The sequence below is a fragment of the Aplidium turbinatum genome, chromosome 1 (genome assembly GCF_918807975.1).
Source record: "Aplidium turbinatum chromosome 1, kaAplTurb1.1, whole genome shotgun sequence".
Lineage (NCBI taxonomy): Eukaryota > Metazoa > Chordata > Ascidiacea > Aplousobranchia > Polyclinidae > Aplidium > Aplidium turbinatum.
In genome coordinates this window covers 17,098,326-17,122,569 of record NC_137472.1, presented here as the reverse complement: position 1 = coordinate 17,122,569, position 24,244 = coordinate 17,098,326, and the positions used below count along the sequence as shown (strand labels likewise).

The 24,244-nt window shown below is 37.7% G+C and overlaps 1 protein-coding gene across 1 annotated transcript; it reads right to left on the bottom strand.

Moving 5' to 3' along the window:
• Positions 1–467: 467 nt before the first annotated feature.
• Positions 468–24,244, bottom strand: LOC145773248 (uncharacterized). Its single transcript, XM_082584792.1, has 7 exons — positions 24,129–24,244; positions 10,111–10,252; positions 6,179–6,212; positions 4,775–4,962; positions 4,154–4,337; positions 2,945–3,110; positions 468–2,670 (listed from the first exon to the last, which is right to left on the bottom strand). Exons 1-7 carry the CDS (start codon positions 24,150–24,152, stop codon positions 2,356–2,358), a joined length of 1,053 nt encoding a protein of 350 aa, XP_082440918.1. The 5' UTR covers positions 24,153–24,244; the 3' UTR covers positions 468–2,355.

Here is a 24,244-nt window from a genome sequence, read left to right as displayed (position 1 = left end):
GGCTTGAAAATAAATTTTGCACGGGCGCCCCTGATCTAAATGTGCCCCGGGCCCCCATTTGCTAAATCCGGCCCTGCCGAATGGTGTGAAATTTTAAGGTGGTTCGTGTTATTGATGGTGTCACTATCGGTACTTCGACAGTTAATCGAAACGACAATTAATCGAACGACGGTTAATCGAAACGATTGTTTATCGAAACGACTGTTCACCGAACGTCAGTTAATCGAAAACTTAACCCCAGAATATTCCATTGCATATGTGTTTCGTCGTTCGATAAACAGTCGGTCGATAAACTGTCGTTTCGATGAATTGTCATTAGATAAACTGTCGTTCGATAAATTATCATTCGATGAATTGTCGCGTCACGGTCACTATCACCCTGTTATGGTGTCACTATCAGCCTGATCGGTTGCAACTTTATTGCATGCCATAATTTTCAGCTGTCATTTTTATTGTGTATCCAGAAATCCAACGGAAAGTTGAAAATACATACATAAAATACAGTGAATTAATGCGTTAGGCTAAGCCAGAGCATACGTGTCCAGGTTTTTTTTTTAAGGTTTGGGTGACCGCTAAGTAGTTTTAAGAGACCGCAAGTGGTTCATTTAAATGCCAAAAAATAGCCATATTTGCTTAAGACATAGCGAGAAACAACCATTACTTTTCTACTGTAGTTGCAAGTCCAAATTTTGGGAAACTGCTGGAGAAATTTGGGGGACCGTTTCGGTCCCCCAAAACACCTTAAAAAAACACTGTACGTGTCTACAGAATTTTATACAACAGCTAGTCAAAAGTAATGTAGCCTACCATATCTATTCCAGAATTATTTGTTAAAATAAAAATACAATAGGCCTAATATGCAATATATAATAAGCCCAAAAACAAGTAATTTTAACGCTACTTTTAAATGTAGGCTAATCTCCCGTTTTCCCAACATCGTCTAACCTATTTATTATCGATGAACGTGGACCTGTGCGCCAGCCTATCAAACAGCTTTTTTTACAGGTTGCTTGACATGCTTATCCAGATAAGCTATGCTGGACTCAACTCAGACTCATGATAACTCGATCTTAACTCTAGTCGCTACATTCTTCAGAAAAGAGGAAAATTTTAATCATCTCTGCAATACTCAAGTCTCAAGATGTTCCAATCACAACTTTCTGCTTCTTGCGGGCGTGAAACAACTACAGTAGGTATACCATTTCTACAAGTGAACACCTGAGTTGTAGAACTACTTAAGTCGCGTTTAGTCGAAATTGAGTTATTATCGAACCTATGTTGTATGATTGTCATTGCCTATTCCCACGCAAAACTTGATTCAAAAAACGGCTTAATTTCGCTGTAACACAAGCTAGTGTTTGTATAGCAAAGATTAAACAACGTTGAAAAATTTATAACTACAGTAACTTTATCTCAAAGGTCGTATTTTGGACTTAGTGGTTTAACTCAGGCCTTCAGTTGTTGATAAGAAATGAAAAGCTTTAAGCTATACTATAGGCTATTTTTAAACATAAATATTCGAGTTGAGGGATATCTGCAGAACGTGGTTATTTCATTTACATACCCTTTCAACGACAAAGTGTTGAAAGGGTATTATTTGTGTTTATTGTGTTTTTGCTTTTTGTGTCTTTCTTTTTCGCCAACAAAACAAAAAAATAAACTGAACTGAAATTTATAAAAAATAAACTAAACTTAAAACAAGCCGAATTGAGTTCATTACTGTTTGAGTGACTCTCGTAGGCTCAATTCAGTTCAGCAAGTTTGCCGTGCAACAAAATAAAACATCAAAGTTCTATTTAAGAAAGATTGCAAAAACATAAAAACAGGTCAATCACAAGCAGAGTCCGTTTTATACAAGCACCATACAATTACAAAAATGCAAAGAATTGTGCAATACATTGTGGCGTAGAACTCGAACAACTTCATTTTGTAAGTGCATCAAGACAGATGGAAGTATCCTGAAGGCATGAGCTGCAATTAAAATACCATTTTTATAGAAGAAACTCTTCGGTCACAAACATTTCATTGACATAACCCACATTTCACAAAATGTATTTGGCAGTAACATAATGTACTCGGCTGCGCTGACACTGTCTATTTTGTGAAGCACTGAGAGTAAGGTATTTCTGCGATGGATAGTTGGATACAGCATCAGGGATTCCCTGTACAGCATATTACAATGGCAGTCTTGTAAGACAAAAGCTGGCTAATATAATTGGTAAGCCCTTCATAAAAAAGCTACTTGCCCATGTTGCTCCAGCAGTTTGTTTAAAAAATAGTTCTCATTCAAGTAAGTTTCTATTGAAAAAGGTTCGCAGACAACATCACCAAGTAGAAAGAAAAGCTATTGTTTGTTTAAAATTTGAACCCCCGAATGACGACGGGTACTTCAAACCACATTGTACTGGAATCACAGGCATGATTTATATTGTTTTCTTTGCCGGCTGCTTCATTTTCATCATCACCAGTAGGAGTGGGTAAGTCGTCGCCAGCTAAAACAGCATTTAAAACCTCAATGGCAGATAGTCTGCGGGGTCGTTCGATCGGTACAGGCCCTCGTATCGATCCTTTACTTTCTGACAAATCGTCGTTTATGCCACTACTTTTAATGATGTCATATTTGTCCTCACTCTGTTGGTCATCGCTGGAGGATGAAGAATTTAGTCGTTCCTGAACAGATACAAGATATAAAACATACAATATAAGATAAGGCATATAATACATTAGATATTATAATAGTAGATACTATATAATAATAACCAGATATAACAGACAATATACAAAATAAAATGGGTAAGACTTGGTGACAGAAGTCGATTAGGTCTTTGGCGATTTTCTTAAAAAGCAAATAAAACTATGAATAATAATTAAACAGGATTGAAAAAGCGTACTAAGTACAAGGAAGTAAAAAATACTAAATACAACACCACCACGGGTATGTTACCGGCGAATAAAGAGGAAGCAATTCAACTTCACCACTTTCATTTGAAGAAGCGACCACATTGAGACGCTCAGTGGAAGAAATAAATGAATCGCTCAGCACAGAAACTGGGGCCGTGGAATTTTTGAAATTAACTTCTACAGAAAGGCACTTCTTTTGGACAGGATACCTGAAGAAAAATTATCTTTCTCAGTTCAGTTTAGCGAAGATATTTCCATACATAGAAAGAAAGCAAAAATAATAAACTGAAATAAAAATTTCTGACATGGCTTGTACCAAAGCATAGCAGAAGATAACACAAAATTTCAAGGTCTACTGCAAAGAAATTTGTTGTGAATCTCAAATACTAAGGGCATTGAACATTTGATTTCATAGTTTGCAAATGAGGAAAACTTTCTTCAATTATTATTGGAAGAAGGTTTATCTTTGGTTGATTGAATCTTCATCCTCGGACTGAGAAATACATTATCGACTAATGTCCTACAACGGACCCCAGGATAGAATGTGGACGTAACAACGCTCAATGAACACACAATTCATTGGCTACTGTGCTTGGATTGAACAACGTGATCTGCGGTGGTCTCAAACGCAAGAAGGACTGAGAAAGCTTCTTAGTTCTTCTGTTAGAGCTTAATCCTGTGGTTTCGCATACTTGCAGAGGCTTTAAACCAATGACGCAGGGCCAGTCATCGAGTTTGACAACCTAAAGTTTACGCTTGTTGAAATGATGATGTCTGTGAATTATCCCATCTACATGTCCTTCAAATGCGTTGCTCAAGCGCACAACCGCGAAAGTCGAGCCAACGACGCTTAATGTTGTCGTTTCTTCCTTCGTAAAGTTTTTTAGTTAGCCAATTGAGCTATGGGGGCGGACAGTTGCATAGCAGAAATGTGGTGTGCATGTGCTACTAATAACTTCTTGAAGTCTTTTATTTTTTAAAATCACAAGCCTACTGCTTTTGTGTGCTAATGAATGCAATGCTGATAAAACAATTTCTAAGCAAATGGAATTTCTTACAACCGAGAAGAGACTAATGGTTATCGTTGAGTTCGACTAATGGCGTAAATGTAGATTGAAAGATTACGCTCATTTCCACTTCCTTCTCCATTAATTCAACTCTAATTTTCACCATTTAAAGACTTGATTAAACCGGATTGTTTGTTAAATGATTTAGCGGTAATTGTTGAAGTTATTGTACCTCTGTGACAAACCTGAAATTAGGCCAAGGCTTGAGACCAGCAAGAGTGGTTTTCTGAGCCCTTACAAATAAACGCGTGTTTGTTAAGGCTAGCTCAGTTGGGCCGTATAGAGGAGCTTGGACCATCAACATACAGAATTTTCTCGCGTGGGAATCGATGACTTGCTTGTCATGCACCATATGGTTTTCTGGCAAATCTAATTGACAACAGTTTATGAATGACGACATATGTCAGCATAGTTTCTTTGAAAACGTTTATAAAGAAAACTTCAATCACAAGTCACTCTGAAACCGTTTACTCCATAAAGTAAAGGTTGCCGCCAACGGTGTTGTCTATCGCTGTCACTTCTTGCTTCAATCGGCTGTCGAGAAACATAAAGATGTAGCCTGCTGAAGGTGAATAGTAAACAAAGGGAAAATCCAAAAGGATTACCGGTGTACATGAGGAAAAACATGTTCGGTTCGCCGTCAGGGTCGAGTGAGTTATGAATTGTCAAGCTGCTGTCTTTGCTTTGCATGTCATCTTATCTCAACTAATTTCGAAAAAATTAAGTTTCTTTTATCATCCATGTAAAGGAAATTTCTTTTCCTCTGAGACACATTATCATAGAAAACCAACAGAAAATACGCATACCTTCTCTTGTGGTTTTAAAAGCAAATGCCTCCTTGGTAGACACAGCAGTCGGACCGATGATAACAACTGCTTCAATGTCGTCGCACTTCTGAACCAGTTCGTCAATGCAAACCTTCAATTCTTCCACACTCTTGAGCAATTGCTTGCATCGCTTAACGTATTGTGATTCTTTGCTATTTTTACGATTGCTATACAAAACATATACATACTGCCCTTGAGTCTATGTAGTTAAACTGCGAAGTTAGGATAGGGTTCGTTAGATTGGAAAATAATGAGAAAAGTTGAAACAGCAACTTATTTAAAATCTAAAGAGCTATTACAAATTATCAAGCGATATGTTGAAACGATAGGCTATGACAGTATATAAATAGTTTTAATTTAATATAGTTTCGGGAGAGAGTTTGCTTTTTTATACCAAAGACAGGCAAGACACAAAAATACCACAGGGTTGAGCATTACAACAGTATATATTTTACATATTTACAAAATAGTTTAACATTCAAACGTTTTCGGCTTAACCTAAGGCCTAAGCCCTCATCAGGAATCTGAAAATATTAATAAAATGCAATAAATTTCAACTTCTTGAAGGTAACTAGCTAACTAATTGTAAGCATCAAGAAATACGCAGCGGTTAAAAGCAATAGTGTGGAAAACAAACAGACGGACGGAAAACAAAATTACATTAGAAAAAGGCAACTACATGACTACAAACGAATTAGCACCACAGGGAACGTGATCCATCTAACTTAGTAAATGTTTAGTAGAAAGGACGCGCCACCAGCAAATAATTGTTTATTTAAATTTGGGTTGTAGCGTTTGATTAATAGCGCTTCCTGAATTTTTGTGTCAAATTGGGATTTGCCTTTGCGTAAAATTTTAAATGAGTTAGCAGAGAATTTTCGATTTGTGCAAAAGGAACACTCCATAATATGGTCTTTGATGGCACTTTTCTTTAAGTCTCTAAAGTTCAAATTTAATTTAAGGTTGTTGAAATTTTGAAAAAAGGAAATAAGTGGTGATGAGAACAAAATTCAAACTAAAACAAGAAACCAGTAAAAAATGCATAAAAGTCATTCAGTAACCAGCTCGGTCGCTTAGTTTAGTAATTAGAGTGTCAACATACAAGTCGACAGGCATGAACAATGAACATAATAAAATGTCAATTTGTCAAGTCACACCAAACACTTTATAAAGATGGATCTAAATCTCGTCCTTGCTTAGCACTTAAATGTACCTTCATACGGCTGTTGTAAAGTTTTGAGTGCAACACATAGACTTGTCGTACATCTCCACTACAAGTACCTAGGATACTTTTATAACATCTGTAATCGCAGCGTTTTTTTTTTATTTACTGTACAAGATTCAAAATCTCATGGTAGCTGAAACAATAAAAAAAAAACTTACTTCTTAGCTGATAAGTCATTGCATCTTTTTTGTCCTAAAAATGAAAACATGACATTAATTGTAAAAATTTTAAAATATCTCAAAACAAAAATACTTGGCATTTCAATTCTGCCAACCCTCGATAAGAGGAAGGAACCTGATGATGATGTAGAACAAGGGTCGGGAACTTTTTTTTAGGTAAGAGAGCCATAAGAGCTAGATATTTAGAAATGTATTTCCGTAAGAACCATAATAATGCTTAATACTGTAGCCTACAACTAACATAGTAGCAGCTGGTGAGTTGTGATCTATAAAGCCAATGATTCAATAAAACAAGTGGCAATTAACCCTTATTAGCACAGAGATTTTAGGTAACTCAATCGGGACAAATGTTGACAAATTGCCAACGTCATAGCATTTCCTTGTATTTTTGGATACAAATGCATTGTTTCAGTGAAGTTGTTCTTATAAAATGATTTAATGATTGATAACCTTATCAAAACAATCATAAATCCCAATTGGGAGGTCTGCTTCCTACCCAGGGCTTAGTTTTAATTTACTAGCTCTCAGGCGAAGTACAAAGAAAGCTTAACAGACACAAAACATGTTGCACACCAAGAAATAATTATTTAGCATTCCAAGCAATATTGGTTTTGCTGAAGCTTTTTGGGTCTTGGCAAACCCGCCGGCTGCAAGAGACAAATGCAGATCGAGTATGCTTTCCACATACGTAACATCTTCCCGATTCGATACCTTGAACTGTGTGATTCAAAGTGTTTAAAGTAGCAGCATCGATGAACCCCAACTTTTAGACAAGTAAATAGTTTAGTTTCTGCTGCCAATTTCTTTTTGCTGACATACGGTTGAGCAAGCTGAAACTTGTGTCTCATTATGATAAATGCATTGTGACTGGCAACATTTATCAAACATTAATTGATAACTCAAGCAATTAAATTCCTCACAGTTTTCATCAAAAATTTCAAGTCTGCCTTTAAGTTATGCTTTTTATAATCCTTGATAACTGAAGGTTTCTTGTGACAGTATTGACAGTTATTGAAACAAAAGAGTGTGAAGAAGACATCATGAGGACATTCCTGTTTCGTTTTGGTACATATGACATGAGTATGACAATAGCAAAATGCTGTTCAAATGGTCATACAATGCTTCAGTACTTTTCACCTCTCTTCAGCCTGCTGATTTAAGTTGCAATCGTACTTCACGTCGATGACAGTAGCCATTACTATTCCTACTGGGTCTGCTACTATTCGGTGAGTCCGATTCGGTGAGTCTGATTCAGTGAGTTCCTAACCTCTAACCCTAACTTCTAACCCTAAAACGGCAATGATAATTAGGCCACGGTACCCAATAATTAAAAAAAAAAAATTGAAAAAATCCCCCGTTAAGGGATCGGACTCACCAAATCGGACTCACCGAAACGGGCCATTCCGGTTCCTACTATGTAAGGTTTTGAAGGAAACGATTGCAAACCAGATCATGAGAGGCAAATAAATGATTAGAATTGAAGAGGAATTCATAACACTATTATTCTTTTGAGGGGGTGCCAGATGTTTCGTCTTTGAGATGTTTCGGCCTTACCAGACATCGGCTACTTTGGTGGAAACTGCAAGATTGAGGGGTCTGCTACTTTTTGGTGAGTCCGATTCGGTGAGTTCCTAACCTCTAACCCTAACTCCTAACCCCTAACCCTAAAACGGCGATGATAATTAGGCTACGGTACCCGATAATTAAAAAAAAAATTTGAAAAAATCCCCGTTAAGGGATCGGACTCACCGAATCGGACTCATCGAAACGGGCCATTCCGAGATTGAGAGTGGCAAAACACCACCGAAAGATCTCAGGGACAAAACATCTGGCAAGCTTGTGAGATTGAGAGTGGAAAAATACCGCGACCGAAAAGAAGTTTTATTCGAAGTGGACATGTATCTTTATTTTAGACTGTAGCTAACCCTTACCTGAGCGGCTGTACGCTGCAACCGCGCCCTTGTCATGGGGGACAAGACGAATCGCAGACCAGAAGGCTTACTCTCAACGAATCGCAGTCGAAATACTGCTCTAGTGATCATGACACCTCGTCTTGCCACGACCGACCCGAACGGCCTCTACGCGGCTTCGCTAAGCGGTTGCTGAAAGACGACCGTCCTATCTTGCCCGCTTCGGACTGGGCGCCAACAAATCCAACTTAGAGGCGTTCAGCCGTAAGCCCGTGGACGGTAGCTTCGCGCTGCTGTCCGATCGGCCAAGCGCACGTACCAAATGTCGGAATCTGGGGTTTATCTCGTATGTACTGAGCAGAGTTGCTGTCTCGACGATCCTCGGTGGCAAGACTAGTGTTCATCAATAGGGTAAAACTAACCTGTCTCACGATGGTCTAAACCCAGCTCACGTTCCCTATTGGTGGTAGGGATGGGCAAAATAGAATAATTAGCTATTCTAGAATATTCTAGAATACTGAAACCGAATATAGAATACAGATATCTATTCTAGAATAATTGACAATTTTTACCATCGACACATTTTAATGATTTTTATGACTTTACAAAAACAATGAACATCACAAAAATTGCTTATCGCAGTGTAACAGATTTAGGCTTTCTAAATTTTCACCAGTCAAACGAGATCTTAACTTGGTGGCAGTTAAACCTGCACTTAAAAAACATTTCTCTGAAGAAGCAGATGTAGCAGGTACACAAAAATATTTTGAAACTAACTGATAGAAACAAGAAAATTGGTTTTTGTTTTGCTTTCCATGTAGTGGATGCTTTCAACAACGTGAGATAGGTATCTATTTCTGAAACAGGGGAAGCCAAATTTGCTGATTCATCTTCACTACTGCAAGTAGCATCTTCAATCCCACAGCTCAACAAGTCGTCCATGTCACTGTACTGGCATACCGGTAGTACAGGCCCGTAGCCAGCCGGGGGCCAGGGGGGCCTTGCCCCCCTAAACAAATTGCCCCCCTGGCAAAATCCCAACATTCTCGAGCAACAGCTACAATTGTAATGATTTTGCCCATTTAAATTTTTTCGCCTCCCCCCCCCCCTAAAAAAAGTTGCCCCCCTTGCTCTGCGGTAGTACAGTAAAAGCTAAGACAAAGCCAACTACCCGTACGTAGTTCTGCAGGGAGGGTCGCTAATGCGCACAACCTGTGGTCGACATTGCCTTGCATTTTTTTTTTGAGTGGGAGCTCACGATGTTGGGTGGCTCAGGGAAGGCAAGGACCCTTGTATTCTACCAGAAACAACTTAGGTTTGTGGTACCAAAATAGAGAAAAATCCTGAAAGCGGATTAAGCTGTTTCGTGCCACACTTCCGCAAGACTGTGAGGACTACAAAGCGCTTGACAAGAAAGATCTCTTTAATGCGAACAATGAAACTCGTGCGTTTTTCCGACGCCGCATCGCACTGAATCGATAAACAATTCTACTTTCGCTGCAGCAAATTCGTTGCGATCAAACGGACTAGTACGAAGTAGATCGTTAAAGCGGTTTCAATTATCCGATTTCATATGCATTTTGAAACCGGTTAGACTCTACAACCGGTTATTCTATATTCGGTATTCTATTTTGCCCATCCCTAATTGGTGGGTGAACAATCCAACCTTAAGCCTTAATTTAAGAGCCAAAACGCAGGGACGAAAGATCTGGCAAGCTTCTGAGGTAGAGTATAATATGAAAAGTTAAAATAAAACTTTTGCATTTTGAACTTTAGAAGGCTAGATTTATCTATGTGCTAGATGACGTTATTAAAAGAGCCTTATATGGCTTACTAGCTATAGGTTCCCGACCTCTGAGTCTGACGCATAATTTAATGACAATGTTAAAAACTAGATTTCTATTTGTAAAATATCCAAACTACAACCACAATAAAATAAAATTAAACAACAAGGCTAAGGTCCCATACTCAGTTACTAACTTATAATTTGAACAAACATACTTTGTATTTTACGCTGAATAATTTGAACTGGTTCAGGGATTTGGGATCGCTGATACAAAACCAATTGGAAATACTCCAGCAGTATTCTTGAAGTTGTTTCTTGAATAGTATTGTGAGATGAACATGAAAAATCGATTTGCAACTGCAAAGTATGTAGATAACGGTAAAATGAGATCATTGCTATTATCCTAGTTATAATGCAACATTCTTGTTAAATGCCATAACATAAATGTATTGATTTAACAGATTAGCCTTTACTCTTCATTATTTATGGTGAATTTAAAAACATTTTTAATTCCATACAATTTCTAGAACTAGCTAGTTTACTGATTGCACTGGACAACAACTTTTCAAAGATTGTTTGCTTCGGGTGCAACCTAATTCGTCACCTGAACACTTCGTCCCCCAATTTCGTGCCCTGAAAAGGTCGAAAAAAAAAAGGCAGTGGCTATTTGACCGGTCATGACGTCACTATATAGGCATTTTTTTCTTTTTAACTTTCAAAGCAAAAGACGAGAAGAGTGCCTATATAAGTTCTAAATTCAACACCTATGTTCACTGATTCTGTGACGTGTAAGATACATATCGGGCTGGTGCTTCAGAGGGAATGAGTTTGATACTACGCGGAAGGTTTTTTTTTTAAATTTTTAACTAACTTTTGACCCGAAGTAACTCAATCGTTAGACTTCTGCATTTTTGTGGTCAATTTTTAATTTGAGTAGCCTACAGCCCAATTTTTTATGTCTTTTCAAATATGAGTAATAAAGTTAGAGTTTTTTAATTTTCTTGAATTTAAGAATTTCTCTGGATAATTTTTCGTTGGTCATAAGAAGATGTGACCGTGTTTGCCGAACGACGCAAAAATGTAATGACGAATGCAAAATTATGACAAACAGAACATTACCCAGAGAAATTCTCAAATTCCAGAAAATAAAAAACTTTAACTTTATTACTTAATTTTATTTTTTAATTTTCTTAAATTTAAGAATTTCTCTGGATAATTTTCCATTTGTTGTAAGAGGATGTGACCGTGTTTGCCGAACGACGCAAAAATGTAATGCGTCGTTCCGTTCGGCAAACATGGTCACATCCTCTTATGACGAACGGAAAATTATCCAGAGAAATTCTTAAATTCAAGAAAATTAAAAAACTCTAACTTTATTACTCATATTTGAAGACATAAAAATTGGGCTGTAGGCTACTCAAATTAAAAATTGACCACAAAAATGCAGAAGCCTAACGATTGAGTCACTTCGGGTCAAAATTAGTTAAAAATTAAAAAAAAACGCTTCCGCGTAGTATCGAACTCATTCCTTCTGCAGCACCAGCCCGATACGTATCCTACGGCTACGCGCCACAGAATCAGTTGAACATAGGTGTTGAATTTAGAACTTATATCGTTGAGGTAAAACCAAACAGGGTTATGTCCACTTTTAGTTTTATTGCAGTGTCTCGGTTTTTGAGCGTAGTTCTTTCCAGCACTCCAGGTTTGCAAAACAAGGTTGTAAGTATTGTGGCACTTACATGGTTGTAAGTATTGTGGCACTGGTTGATTTGATCCATTTGAGATATCAAAAACATTCAAACAATTTTTTGCGGTTATCTCAGTTTGATGATTTTGGACACAACTCCATTTGGTTTTACGCCAACGATATAGGCACTCTTCTCGTCTTTTGCTTTGAAAGAGAAAAAGAAAAAAAATGCCTATATAGTGACGTCATGACCGGTCAAATAGTGTTTCAGATTCAAAACCGGCGCCGGTCAAATAGCGCTGCCAAAAAAAAACAAAACAATAGAGCCGAAGTCGCTGATCGGAGTTGCAGCAAACTTTCAAAATTTCTCTCGATCTTTTCAGGGGATGAAATAGGTTGCATTCTTATTGAGAGTTAGGGTTAGAAATGTTTCTATTTTGTGGGGATTTCAAGGGTCGAAGTGTTCAGGGGAAGAAATAGGTTGCATCTGTTTGCTTCAGTACAGACGAAATCGGTGGTCAAAGCGGTAAACCATAATCTCTTCGTGGGAAAATTGTAACATAAGATTCCCAGATCCGTTTGTCTGTATGTAATGACCGAAAAAAAAACACTCTTCAGGAAACGTCTATTCGAGAATTATATTTCTGTAAAAATAGCCTCAAAGCTGTCGAAAATTGGGGGGGGGGGCGATACACCACTAAAAACTTGTCACTACAGAACAGATTACTTGGATAAAAGACGGAAATTTTCGTCCAGCTGACAAGCACTAAGCAAAACAGTTAAACATGCGACCAACCTCTTCAAGCAACAATTTTAAAATGACTAGAATAATTTGCGATATCTCAAACTCACGTAAACAGTAACTGTGATGCAATAATGAAAGACATTGTCACGCAATTCTAACAGGTGTTCAAAATTGGTGATGCAATGTTTCATTTTTAAACAGGTTTGACACAAGTCTTACGAACGATGGTGCAATTTTGGCTCATTTTTTAGGAAAAATTCCATGACGTACAGGGCTGGGGAGCCACTGCAAAAAAGCATAGGCTCCGGCTCCAGCTCCGGAGCTATCAAGCATTCATCCACTAGCTCCAGCTCCGGAGCTATAAACTTTTAAACAGCGGCTCCGGCTCCAGCTCCGCTCCGGCTCCATTAAGAGTGTTTTGTAGCATAGGCGCCGACTTTTATTTTTGCACGGGGTGGCGGATAGCACAATATGGCAACCTAAAAACTTTCAAACTGCACGTTTTTGTTTGATTTTTACTAAGCGTGTTTCGTAGATGCAATTGTCTTTTCACACCTGATTTGTAGCTCAATAATTTACAAAGCAACTTTAAAACAAAGCACAGGAGGTATGTCGTAAATTTTGTTGTTACGTTGCTGCTCTGACACTTAACATTTGGCAAAAGTATTTTTGCGAACAGCAGCTCTGTCGATCCAACTGTTAATCAACTGGTCAAGTTGTAGCCGTGAAGCTTCAGCTTGATAAACATTTAAAATTAGGACGTGGTTCAATCACTGTTGCGTTATGGTAGATCGCAAGCAGGTTTTCATGCGCCTGAGTGCACTAAACAATCGCTCCGCAGGTGGTGGAAGGTAACGATAATCTTCCACCTCCCTGATCGTGCTAACGCCTTTTGGCAGTGGCACACTTTCGTTTCGTTCAGGCGTTTGGTCACTTTCATGCTGGCTGAAATCCTAACTAGACGCAAAAAAAATTACTCAATGGAGGGCTGCAGTTTTGAACGCTTTTTCGGTGGCATCTTTAAGCTGAATATAACTGGAACGTCAGCGAAAACTTTTACTGGACAACTTGTCGTAATTTTTTCTATGATGTAACAAGCAACTCCAATGTCAGACCAATAAATTCCCGCCTCACAGTTTGTCACGCATTGACACGCAATATTACCGTACTGCATGAAGTAAAAAACTAAGTAGAAATTAAAGCATGAAGTAGATGACAGTACACTCCAATTGAAATTGGAAAATAATTCAAAATGCAAAATCTTGAGTAATTGAAAAAGGTTGCTTTTATTACAGTATTGGGAATTGGCAGGGGGTGTAGCTTTCCTCAAATAGAATCATGTAAACGTGTAAATTTGCAGAACGTTAAAACTGTTGAACAAGCTAAATCTTTCTTAAAATGATCCTATCTAAGTATTACATGCACCAATACTAATATTATTTTTTTTTTGCCCAGAAATGATAGGCCAATGTGTGTAGATTCATTAACAAAATAGTAGGCTAAGGTTGTAAGTACTCCTACTGGCCTTCTGGTTCTTGTGTTTTTTGTCCACAGATGTTCTACAGAGTCTTCAGAAGTTTCTCCATCCTCTTCGACCAATCGCCATCTTTCGGTGAAGCGGTGGCCATGTGCTCCAACCAGTTGTTTTTTATATCAATATCTTGGACTGGATCGTCATGCTATTGTCTGATTATTTATCTATTTTTCTAACATGCCAAATTGGATTTCTTTATCACTTTTGTTATGGTTTAACGTGTAAAACATATATTATACACGGTAACCCAAATTTATCATATTTCTGTGACATGCCACTACTACTTCCCAGCTAGCGATGCCTGTCGTTTTTGCATTAATTCAACGTTTGCTAACGTTGGATCAGTGTGGAAGTGACGAGTTTAGCTGACTGGGGTTTAAAATTATCGCTTTATCAACGCAACTTTTATCAAAGCACGCTTGATATCTTCAAGACATAACTTCCCTGGGTAAAATTGAATTTCCGATAGATGATGATGTTGTTTTTGCTAGTTTGTTTTATTTGTTTTCGTCATTGTTTTCAGTGTCGTCAAGTTATAGCCTATCTATTTTGTGAGTCGTGCAAGGCCTTTGGTGCGTTGCGCTTGAAATAGCTTTGCTCGTGGTAGGATTTCTTTGTGGGGTTTTCTTTGCCTGCCTTGCTCTTCTTTGCTATGAGCTAAACGCATCAAGACGTGTTCCCCTTACGACCATCAGCACTCTTGATAACGCACCATGGCCGATCTTCATAGCAACTGTCCATACAAATCTTAAATATATCAGCTAAAGCTATGTGGGCTAATTAAGCTATAGCCTAAATATATGTTGTTTATTTGTTTGTTTTTTTTTGTAACATTTTCTTTTTTTATTTCCCCTTTATATCTTAAATTTTTCTGAAGGTGTTGCGACCGTGCCAAATTTCTTTCAAATCAATAACTTACTTCGGTCTCATGCACGTTTTAACGTTCGCGTTTTGTCGATTCTACCCTTTTCTCGACCTTTGCTATGTTGACGTGTATTGTTTTGATATGATGGTCAGAAATAAAAACAACTGAACTGAACTGCTACTTTACTAAGTGCGCTTTTTAAATAAAACTCAAAAAGTTTCGAAAATTGCATTTTTTTTAATGAAATTTGAAAATAGATATTCATTTAGGGGGTGGAGCTATCAATCATCGAGATAATTTTATTTCCAAGTACTTTATAGCTATCATAATTTATAGCGATATTATGAGCCGTTTAAAAATTTTCAAAAAAAGATTTTTGAGGGAGGCAATGCAAAGATCGTATTTTATTGATTAATAAATCCCATTGCAAACCTAACAAATGTAACAATGACTTATGACAAGCAGAGATGGGCGTGATCTTGATCTTGAAGATCACTTTTTTTTTGGTGATCTTGATCTTGATCTAAGATCACTTTTTTTTGTGTGATCTTGATCTTGAAGAACAATAAGATCAAGATCACTTTAAAATTGAATTTTACTTCCTAAATAAAGGCATTTTTTTAGAACTCGTACTGTACAAAGCAGTTAGTGGCAACTACTAACATTAAGCCACTGTTAATATAATATGTGTCCAACAAAAGACCAGGGCCGGATTAAGGCGGGGGCTGATGGGGCTGCAGCCCCAGGCCCACCAAAAATATAGGCCCACCGATAACAACTCACTAAGAGCAACTGACATGCTTATTATCAGGATCGATAGAATAAAGGACTAAAATCATAGAACGAATGCTAACTGTACAAACCAGTGGTTCTTGACCATGGGGCATGCCTCCCCAGGGAGGCGTCAGCTAATTTCTAAGGGGCGCGAGATCTACTTAAACCACTTCATTTGCCAACAATTAAGCCTTTGTCTGATACACGTTGGGAGGCACGATGCGTTGAGAGGCGCGATACATGCACTAAGAAAAGGTTGTCAAGCAGTTCTTCAAGTCTTGAAAGCAATGTCTAATGACAATGACGAACAATCACAGACTAAAGAAACAGCCAAGGGGTTTATCTTGTCAATGGAAACGCTTGAAACCGTTATTTTAATTGAGTTATGGTCGTGCATAATGGAACGGTTTCATAAAACTAGTCGGGCGCTGCAGGATAGCAAAATTACTTTGAATAAGGCAACAAATTTGCTTCAGGGTCTACATGACTTTGTTTAAACATTAAGGTACCAATTTCAAGAATTAGTAGAAAAGGGTAGGATATTACAGTAAGTGGCTGTCATCATTATATTGAAGAAATCTCAAGAAAGAAGAGAAGAAAAGTTGCTTGGATAGCGAAGGTGGAGCTGAAGACACATCACTTGATCCATCGAACAGATTCAAAGTGGACTCATATTTACCAATCATTGACCAAATTATATATTTTGTGTTTGAAATCCCGAATTGTACCATACGATCGTCTTCAAATAAGATTTTCGTTTGCTTCACATATCCAGATGATCTAGAAGAATCACTGCCTGAAGAGGTGATTCATTTTCCTCACTGCTAAAACAACACCATTTTAACACCGAATGCACCAAAGCAATTCAAATGTTTAGATTCATCAATGAAAATGAATTTATGTAGCCTATGCAACTATGCATTTCCTGACGTATCTGTTGTTGGCCTACTAAGAATGTATCCTTGCTTGAGGATTTATAATTGCTGAGTTGAGCGCTCATTTTCAGTGCTTAAAAGAGTAAAGAATCAACTGCGTTCATCCATGAGCCAGAAAAGGTTGCATTCCTTAGCTCTACTCTTCATTGAAAACAAAATTTTGGAAAAAAATTGACACTGATGATGCTATTAACAGCTTTGCTTTGTCTAAATTCAGAAAACATGTCAGTCGAATGTGCTTAATAAGTCAATACTGTACTTCGGGTATAATTCTTGTTCTTCATTTTAATTGTGATTGGTACAATGAGGGGAATGAAATATAGGCCTCACATTACCATGTAGCCCCAGGTCCATCAAAACCTTAATCCGGCTCTGCAAAAGACGATAGTCTCCGTCTAATCTGGTCAGTGTTACCATTTCAAAATTGAACAAGTTTTCTGTGTTGGTCATTATAAAGAAGTCAACTTCCGTGTACTTTATGTTGACGCATAATAAAAATGATTTAATTTTGTTCATAATTTCCATGTGTGAATTTTAAAGAAATGTTTTCTTTCTTTGACTCAATTTTAGATGTTTCAAAACTCTAGAATGGCGGCGTTAAAAAATCTGGACTCTAGGACGCCGACTTTGGTCATGTAAAGTGGTGTATTGCAGCAAATCAACCAGACCAAAACTTGTTTAAGGTCTGAGTATGGAGCGGTTTGTCTGACCTCAGGCCTCTGAACTTTTTTGATAGCAGACAACAGCATCAAGGTTGCCAGATAGGTAAATGGTGCAATAAACATTGACATAATACAATGAAAGTTAAAACTGCTTAGGAACACGAATAAAAACTCCAACGAACCAGACAAAAATTTGGTAAAAAATGATGCAGTTCAAAGTTTATTTTTATTTATTTATTATAAATAAAACGTATAAAACTAATTGCAAATTTTGCGACTTTTTCAGAACAACTGTAATTAACCTCGGCCTTGGGTGTGACGTTGCGATTCTACGCAAACTACATCAACAATTGATAGGCCTAATAGCAACAGTCACTATCTTATCACAATTCTTAGGCCAGCGATCGAGTAGTTAAAAGTAAAAGTTAGCAATACCAACTATATACCTTTACCCAGGTTGCTTATAGTAATTATTTTTTGCAACATCACTGATCAAAAACTTCATTTTTTTTCAAGTACACAAAAAGTGATCTTGAAAGTGATCTTGATCTTCAAGATCACGATCTTGATCTTGATCTTCAAGATCACATGGTTTGGTGATCTTGATCTTGATCTTCAAGTTTGTAAATTTTGTAAAATTGTAAAAAAAGCCACTTTTGTAAATTTATCCTACATATCATATATTACTATATTATACATTAACATATCTTACTATACGTATATCTTATATATTACACCCGACCGGATAAGGATGATGATTACTATCTTTACTCTTTCATGAATAAGCTACTATACCGTATTGCATAATTTAATATTTGCCAGATAAGAATATATCACTAAGTTACTACCAGCTTGCATCTAACTACTCCCCTGATTATTATAAGCTATTATGTTCGTTCAGAGGATCGCTTGACTTTTCGTAAGATTATTATTTAGGTTGGTTTGGAAAAGATGCATGAAACAACTCAGACACTACATCCTTCATCGGCGCTACCAAAGAGTCTCCACCTCTCATTAGCGATACCAAAAACACTCCATCCCTCACTGACGCTATCAAAGATGATTCAACTCTTATTAGAAATACCAAAAACACGCTGCTATATCATCATGCTTGTTATGCTCTTACATGCGCAGGAAATTAATTTAAAAAACAAAGCTTTTTTAACTATTTTATCTTGATAATGAGCTGCCATATTATGTATTTGTTCTACAATATATAGGCTACTTAATATCGTTGCTGCGAACACTTTATTTCTGTATGAAATCTGTAAATAGTCCTTGTTTTGATAGTCCGTTATGTAATTTCAATATGTGTGTGTAACTGTGTATATTAGTTTGTTTTTGTGATGTTGGGTTCAGTCGTGTTCTCATTGCTTTAAGAATTGGCGCTCCAGTTGTTCCAGGAACGAGGAGGCGACTGATTCTTAACTAATTCATCAAATTATTTTAAAGTATCAGGTTTGGTGGCCGTGCTTAACTATATTTATTGATGCATATACCGCAATATTAGATCCTTTCACGCACGTCTTAAACCATTAAGGTTTTGCCACCTTTTCCTTTTGGGTCCACGTCTTTTAGGCGCAGACAGTTAGGCGCCGGTCAAATAGGCGCGCACACTGTGGCGTCAGGATATTTAGGTGCGGAGCACTGTGGCGCCCGTTCATTTAGGTGCTATTCCTAGTAAAGTCTGCAGATAGTATCAACTCAGCTTTGGCAAAACCTAGTCGGGGTTTTGACGGAAAACTAAGTTACTCTTCAGTCTTCACTCAAGCCTACCACCCGCTTGAATATAGGCTACAGCATATTTTTTACTGATGTTTACTGTTTAGTGTAGTTATTATTTGACTTAACTGAAAGTGAACTCAGTCATGTTCGGAAACTTGAATAATTTATTGATAAAGCTGTCGCCGACGCAAACCTGGACTAACAACAAGTAAATGCCGAACACGCCCATTAAAAAAACAATATGTATATTTTTCTGTTCAATATAACATTTTGTGTGAAAAGCATTGCCGGACAAAGCAGCTTCACTCATTGAAGCCAACACTAACAACAAGTAAATGCACGCGCAGTCGCGCATTAACAAAACAACATATTTTTTTGTTCAATATAACATTTTGTGTGAAAAGCATTGCCCTACCTGCCAAGCTGATACAATCTGCAGACTTTACTAGGAATAGCACCTAAATGAACGGGCGCCACAGTGCTTCGCACCTAAATATCCTGACGGCACAGTGTGCGCGCCTATTTGACCCGCGCCTAACTGTCTGCGCCTAAAAGACTTGCTCCCTTCCTTTTGTTAGTTTTGTTACTGTATTTCTTTTTCTCAATATCATTTCTTTTGCATTCTGACAAAGAAAAATAAATTGAATTGAATTGAATTGATCACCTATTCTTGGTGATCTTGATCTTGATCTTCAAGATCACCAATACTGGTGATCTTGCCCATCTCTGATGACAAGTAACAAATAAAACGATCGCAACAACAAGGAAAAAACTCGTAGCCACGTGTTGCGTAATCTTCACGTAGCTTGCTTGATGTTACGCGAGTATCATGCTTGTGACAAACACAATCATTTACTTCGCAATACTGTATTGGTTCACCTCTTGCTTTACGTTGACTTGAAGCGAAAACCAATGACCAAAAAAAATTAAACGTCCGTTCAAATTACATTTATTTGCAGTAAGTAATGTAACCTGAACGGGGTGGCTGCCACCCCGCCACAGCGGTTACGGGGTGGCGTGGCCACCCCGTAACCCCGTAAGTCGGCGCCAGTGTTTTGTAGCATTTGTCACAGTAGGATGGAATGGTTTAGAACAGTGGTTCTTTACCTTTCAACAGTGCGGGACCGGCAAATTTTTTCAAAAATGTTTGCGGACCGGCAACCAAAGGTCGTAGTGAATAGAATGAATATTTGCAACGTTTTGTTAACCAAAATCGTCGTTGCGCACCATAATGCAAGGTTTTAGCATATGATTTGTATTCAGGACGAAAATTAGAATAACACAGCAATCAACTCAAACAGCAAAATATCAATTCATTTCCATACACAATCAATGTCAGTGGGAAACTTGCTACTGTTACGCTGCCTGTAGCTTATGTGAGGAAAACGAGATATCAAAGATGTTTCTAAAACACGTAGCTCTGTTTCGACATCCAGGCGATTTCTTTGCTTTGTTATTAAAGCTAGAGATGAAAAAGAATTGTCGTTTCTAAATGGCTAGTTGAAACAATTACCATCAATTCGATTGTTTTGAAAGTTAGGCACGAATTCGTTTGCAAGAGATAACCAGAAGTGTGACAATGACGTTTTTCGAATCTGGACTGCCAAGTAGAAGCACAACATATTGTAATTCAATCAGACTTTCTTTTTCACGAAGATTAAGGTCGTATTTGTTGACATCATCGATGCGTGGATTGTTTATCCAAAAGTTTCCATGTCGAGGATCTTCATGTTACGCAAAATGATTGTCAAAATTGTTAGTCAACTTTTTCAAGTGTTGACTCACAATGCTCAGCACCTCTTTTTACTTTTTTTACCACTCCATTTCACCAGCATTTTCTACAGCAAATTCGCTTGTCCTCATTCCATTCCGAAGCGCTATTTTCCGCATCGTCTTTGAAAAACAAGATCTTTTCTTTCTCAAACTCCGGTTCTGGCAAATTTCAGTTGCAGGCCTGACTTTATCCCGGAACTTCAAATTTATCTAATTCTAAATTTTCACCTCCAACAACTTTGAAATTTTTCAAAATCAAGGATAAAATTCCCCATTTGGTCATGTACCCTGTCTTTCAAAACTTTTTGAAAACTACACGCAATTTGTCACAAAAACATTATCAACGGCACAGAATTAGGTCATCAAAAAGTTCACCTTTATTATCAAACAATTTTACATGGAGATATGTCAGTTTTAGGCCTACAGCTGTGCATGTTTCACAGTGCGATCACAATTTCACAATAGGCTAATGACTCCACATTAAAATAAGCTTTGCAAAAAGTAAAATCTTCTGCGGACCGGCAAAAAAATTACACAAACCGGCACCGGTCCGAGGACCGGCGGTTGAGAACCACTGGTTTAGAAGTCTGCACTGCAGCGCTTAAAATTCTGTTAAAAAATATAAACACACATTTCAGATTTAAGCTGAATGAAAAACAAGGGAAGCCACACTCTTGTTGACTTTTGTTGTGCTTTTTGCTAGTCTGGAGCTGGAGCTGATAAATATTTTGTAGCTCCAGCTCCACAAGAAATGTTAAAAAAGGCTCCAGCTCCGGCTCCAGAGAAAATGCTTGGCTCCAACGCTCCAGCTCCGGCTCCCCAGCCCTGCGTAATACGCTAAGATTCAGTAGACCTGAACGGTTTTTATATGACGTTTGATTAGGTGAACAATTGTCTGGAACAATCGGTTAATAGTATACATACTGCTTAAACGTATCAATCGTTTATTTGAATCAAAACCAGAAATCCCAAACCAAATCCAATCTGATGTTAAGTAAAAACATCGGTTAAGCGCATACCGCTTAAAAGAATAATTCAGATAAAAGCATCAGGATTTGCTTCTAGTTTGCATACTTCATTCATTTAATCGTATAATTATACCCGTTAGCGAAAAAAGAATATCTCTTTTTTGCTTCGCATTATTGTCTGCAATGTTCAAAGGCGAAATGAAGCAAAGGTGAGACACAGTCTTCGAAATTAGCCTCGGCAATTGCCGAGGCAGATGCATGAATGGAACATTAGCCTCGGCAATAAAAATGCCGAGGCCACACGAGCGCTTGTAAGGACCACAAGATTACAAAAATAACCCTAATTTTCTTAGACCACACCAGACTAGGACTAGGAGGTTGATTCAATCTTACAATTGCTTGATGTTTTTATTTGGGTTACTTTCTACTTCGCCGGCGCTTAGACACGTGCCCAGCTGGGAGAATTGAATCTTTTATAGAAATATCACCCTATTTGCATTGATTCAACGCCAGTAGACGTCAAATTATTGTAAGCATTTACTCCTTATCGCGCTTCGCCTTCCGTTATCTCGTCCAGCTGTATCAGAAATGATCGCGCCGCTTTCACAACGAACCACACAACATCAACTGACGTCGAATACATGTAAGTAATAGGTTAACGCGTTATGCTTTAGAGTGAGCTTTGTTAATTGCGGTTTGTGATAAATGTCTGATTGCGTAACAACAACAGGTGCAATTTTATGCGCTGACAATGCTCATGTGAACTATAAAAAAAGTTTGCAACCTTATAAATACTGGCTTAATTGTTACGCAAAAGTTATTCCTTCATCGAATGCTTGTTCTTTACCAGTGTCATTGCCAGTATAAATCATGGTAAAGAAAGGTACAGTTAAAAAGTGGAATTTACCTGCTATTGGTTATGAAACAGAGGGGACAGAAGGAAAAGTTAGTGTAGTATTTTGCAAAATTTGTAAAGAATTTTATGACGGAAACAAATCGGAATTAGAAAAGCTACGGGGCGCAGTTAAAAAAGTAGTACAAAATTGGATAAATGGTACTTTGGCAGTAAAGAAAAGTAATGCTTCCGATCATATGACATCGCGCGTTCATGAACGGACAGTTTTGCGTCTTCAAGCTTAAGCTTCAAGCGTCTTAAGAAATGACGTCGTCATATCTTGTTGGGCATTGTTGTAACGCAATACAACCGGTCGGGAAAATTAAATCGATTTGTGCTGACTCGAACATTGAATCAACCCAAAATTAACATACTTCCCCTCCCGTGAGTTATTTAACATGAATTATCGTAACAGCGTGCGTATCGCGTTGCTCGCTTTATCGTTACTTTTGGTATAATTACATCACAACAAATCAAACAATGCGGTCTTGATAGACTACTCTATTTAATTTTTCGCTTCTCGTTTTACATGTTGTGGTAGCCTACAAATTTTTCGTAATAAACGTTCACAGCAATTGCCGAGGCAATTTCAACTTTTGCCGTTTGGCCTCGGCAACGTTTTTGCCGAAGTAAAAATATGCTAATTTCGAAGACTGAGACAGAGGCATGCGCTCAAAACAAAGACAAGTGTCTGTAATCCCAGGCCATAATCTTATGTGCTAGACATCGCACTACAAAGAACCAATTTTCACACAGCTGGGCTTCATTAAAACAGAAGAGCACACAAAAGGAATAATCACACTAAAGAAGTTTAAATGCTTTTGATGTCATCCGTCGGCGACTGGCCTTCCAAGGAATGGACATGACCAGAAAACTTTGGAGAATTTTTTTTAAATTGCTGAAAAAAAGTAGCCTACTGTTGTGAAATGCAGTGCATAAATTCATTTGTGCAGTTTCGTTCAGTTGAAGAACATAGCAAATTAATTATTTTACCAGACAGCGCAAAAGACTTGAAAAAAAAACTTTGCGATTTCAAAACAATGAGTGTGAGCCGTGTTTTTCTGCCATACCACTATTTTCGTAGGCCACGTTCCATACTCAAAACTACACAACTGGTACGAGCTAAAAATAGCAGGTTTGAATCAAAAACGTCAAAGTTCGCGTTGTGACGTCACATAGATCGGTGAGATTAAAAGAAGTCCGATTGCCGCAGTTTGCAGAAAAATGCTTTGATCATACCTGCTCAGCCACGTCAGCAAAGCTGGTCTTTTCTACATTGTTTCAACGCCTGCAGATGATAAATCAATGTAAAAAGGACCAGTTTTGCTGGCTGGAACATACAGCATAGTATTATGTAACACAGAACTAGTAAACTCTTTAAAGTTTAACCAGAATTGCAAACAGTTGTAGGAAGCATCAGTTGTAATGTGCGTTGCAGCCTAGTCAGCACAGACATCTTCCCAACAATTACGCCCATTCACAATAAACCTTTTTTTAGTAAATTGGTTAAACGAATCAATCGTATAATGGTATCAAAACGCCTGGCAAATAGGTGATTCGATTAAGAGATTTCATCTGTAATTAGTAAAGTACTGTACCAAAATCAGCCGTTAATAGATTTATATTGGATTATTGGTGTATATATCTGTTTAATAGAGATTTTGACTGACCTGATGAAATTTACTTTTTGCCATTCCAAGATCTCTTATTCCAATTTATGCTTGATTAAGGTCATACCTTCTAAATTTATATACCAGTATATACCGGTATAGTAGCCTAGCCTATT

Excerpts from the sequence above, each read along its gene's own strand:
- LOC145773248 (XM_082584792.1), bottom strand. The coding sequence starts at position 24,152 with ATGGCAAAAAGTAAATTTCATCAG. Across the intron at positions 6,213-10,110 it reads TATTCAGCGTAAAATACAAA|GACAAAAAAGATGCAATGAC; the intron begins GTATGTTTGTTC and ends TTTCATTTTTAG. Across the intron at positions 3,111-4,153 it reads AAGCCTTGGCCTAATTTCAG|GTATCCTGTCCAAAAGAAGT; the intron begins GTTTGTCACAGA and ends ATTTTTCTTCAG.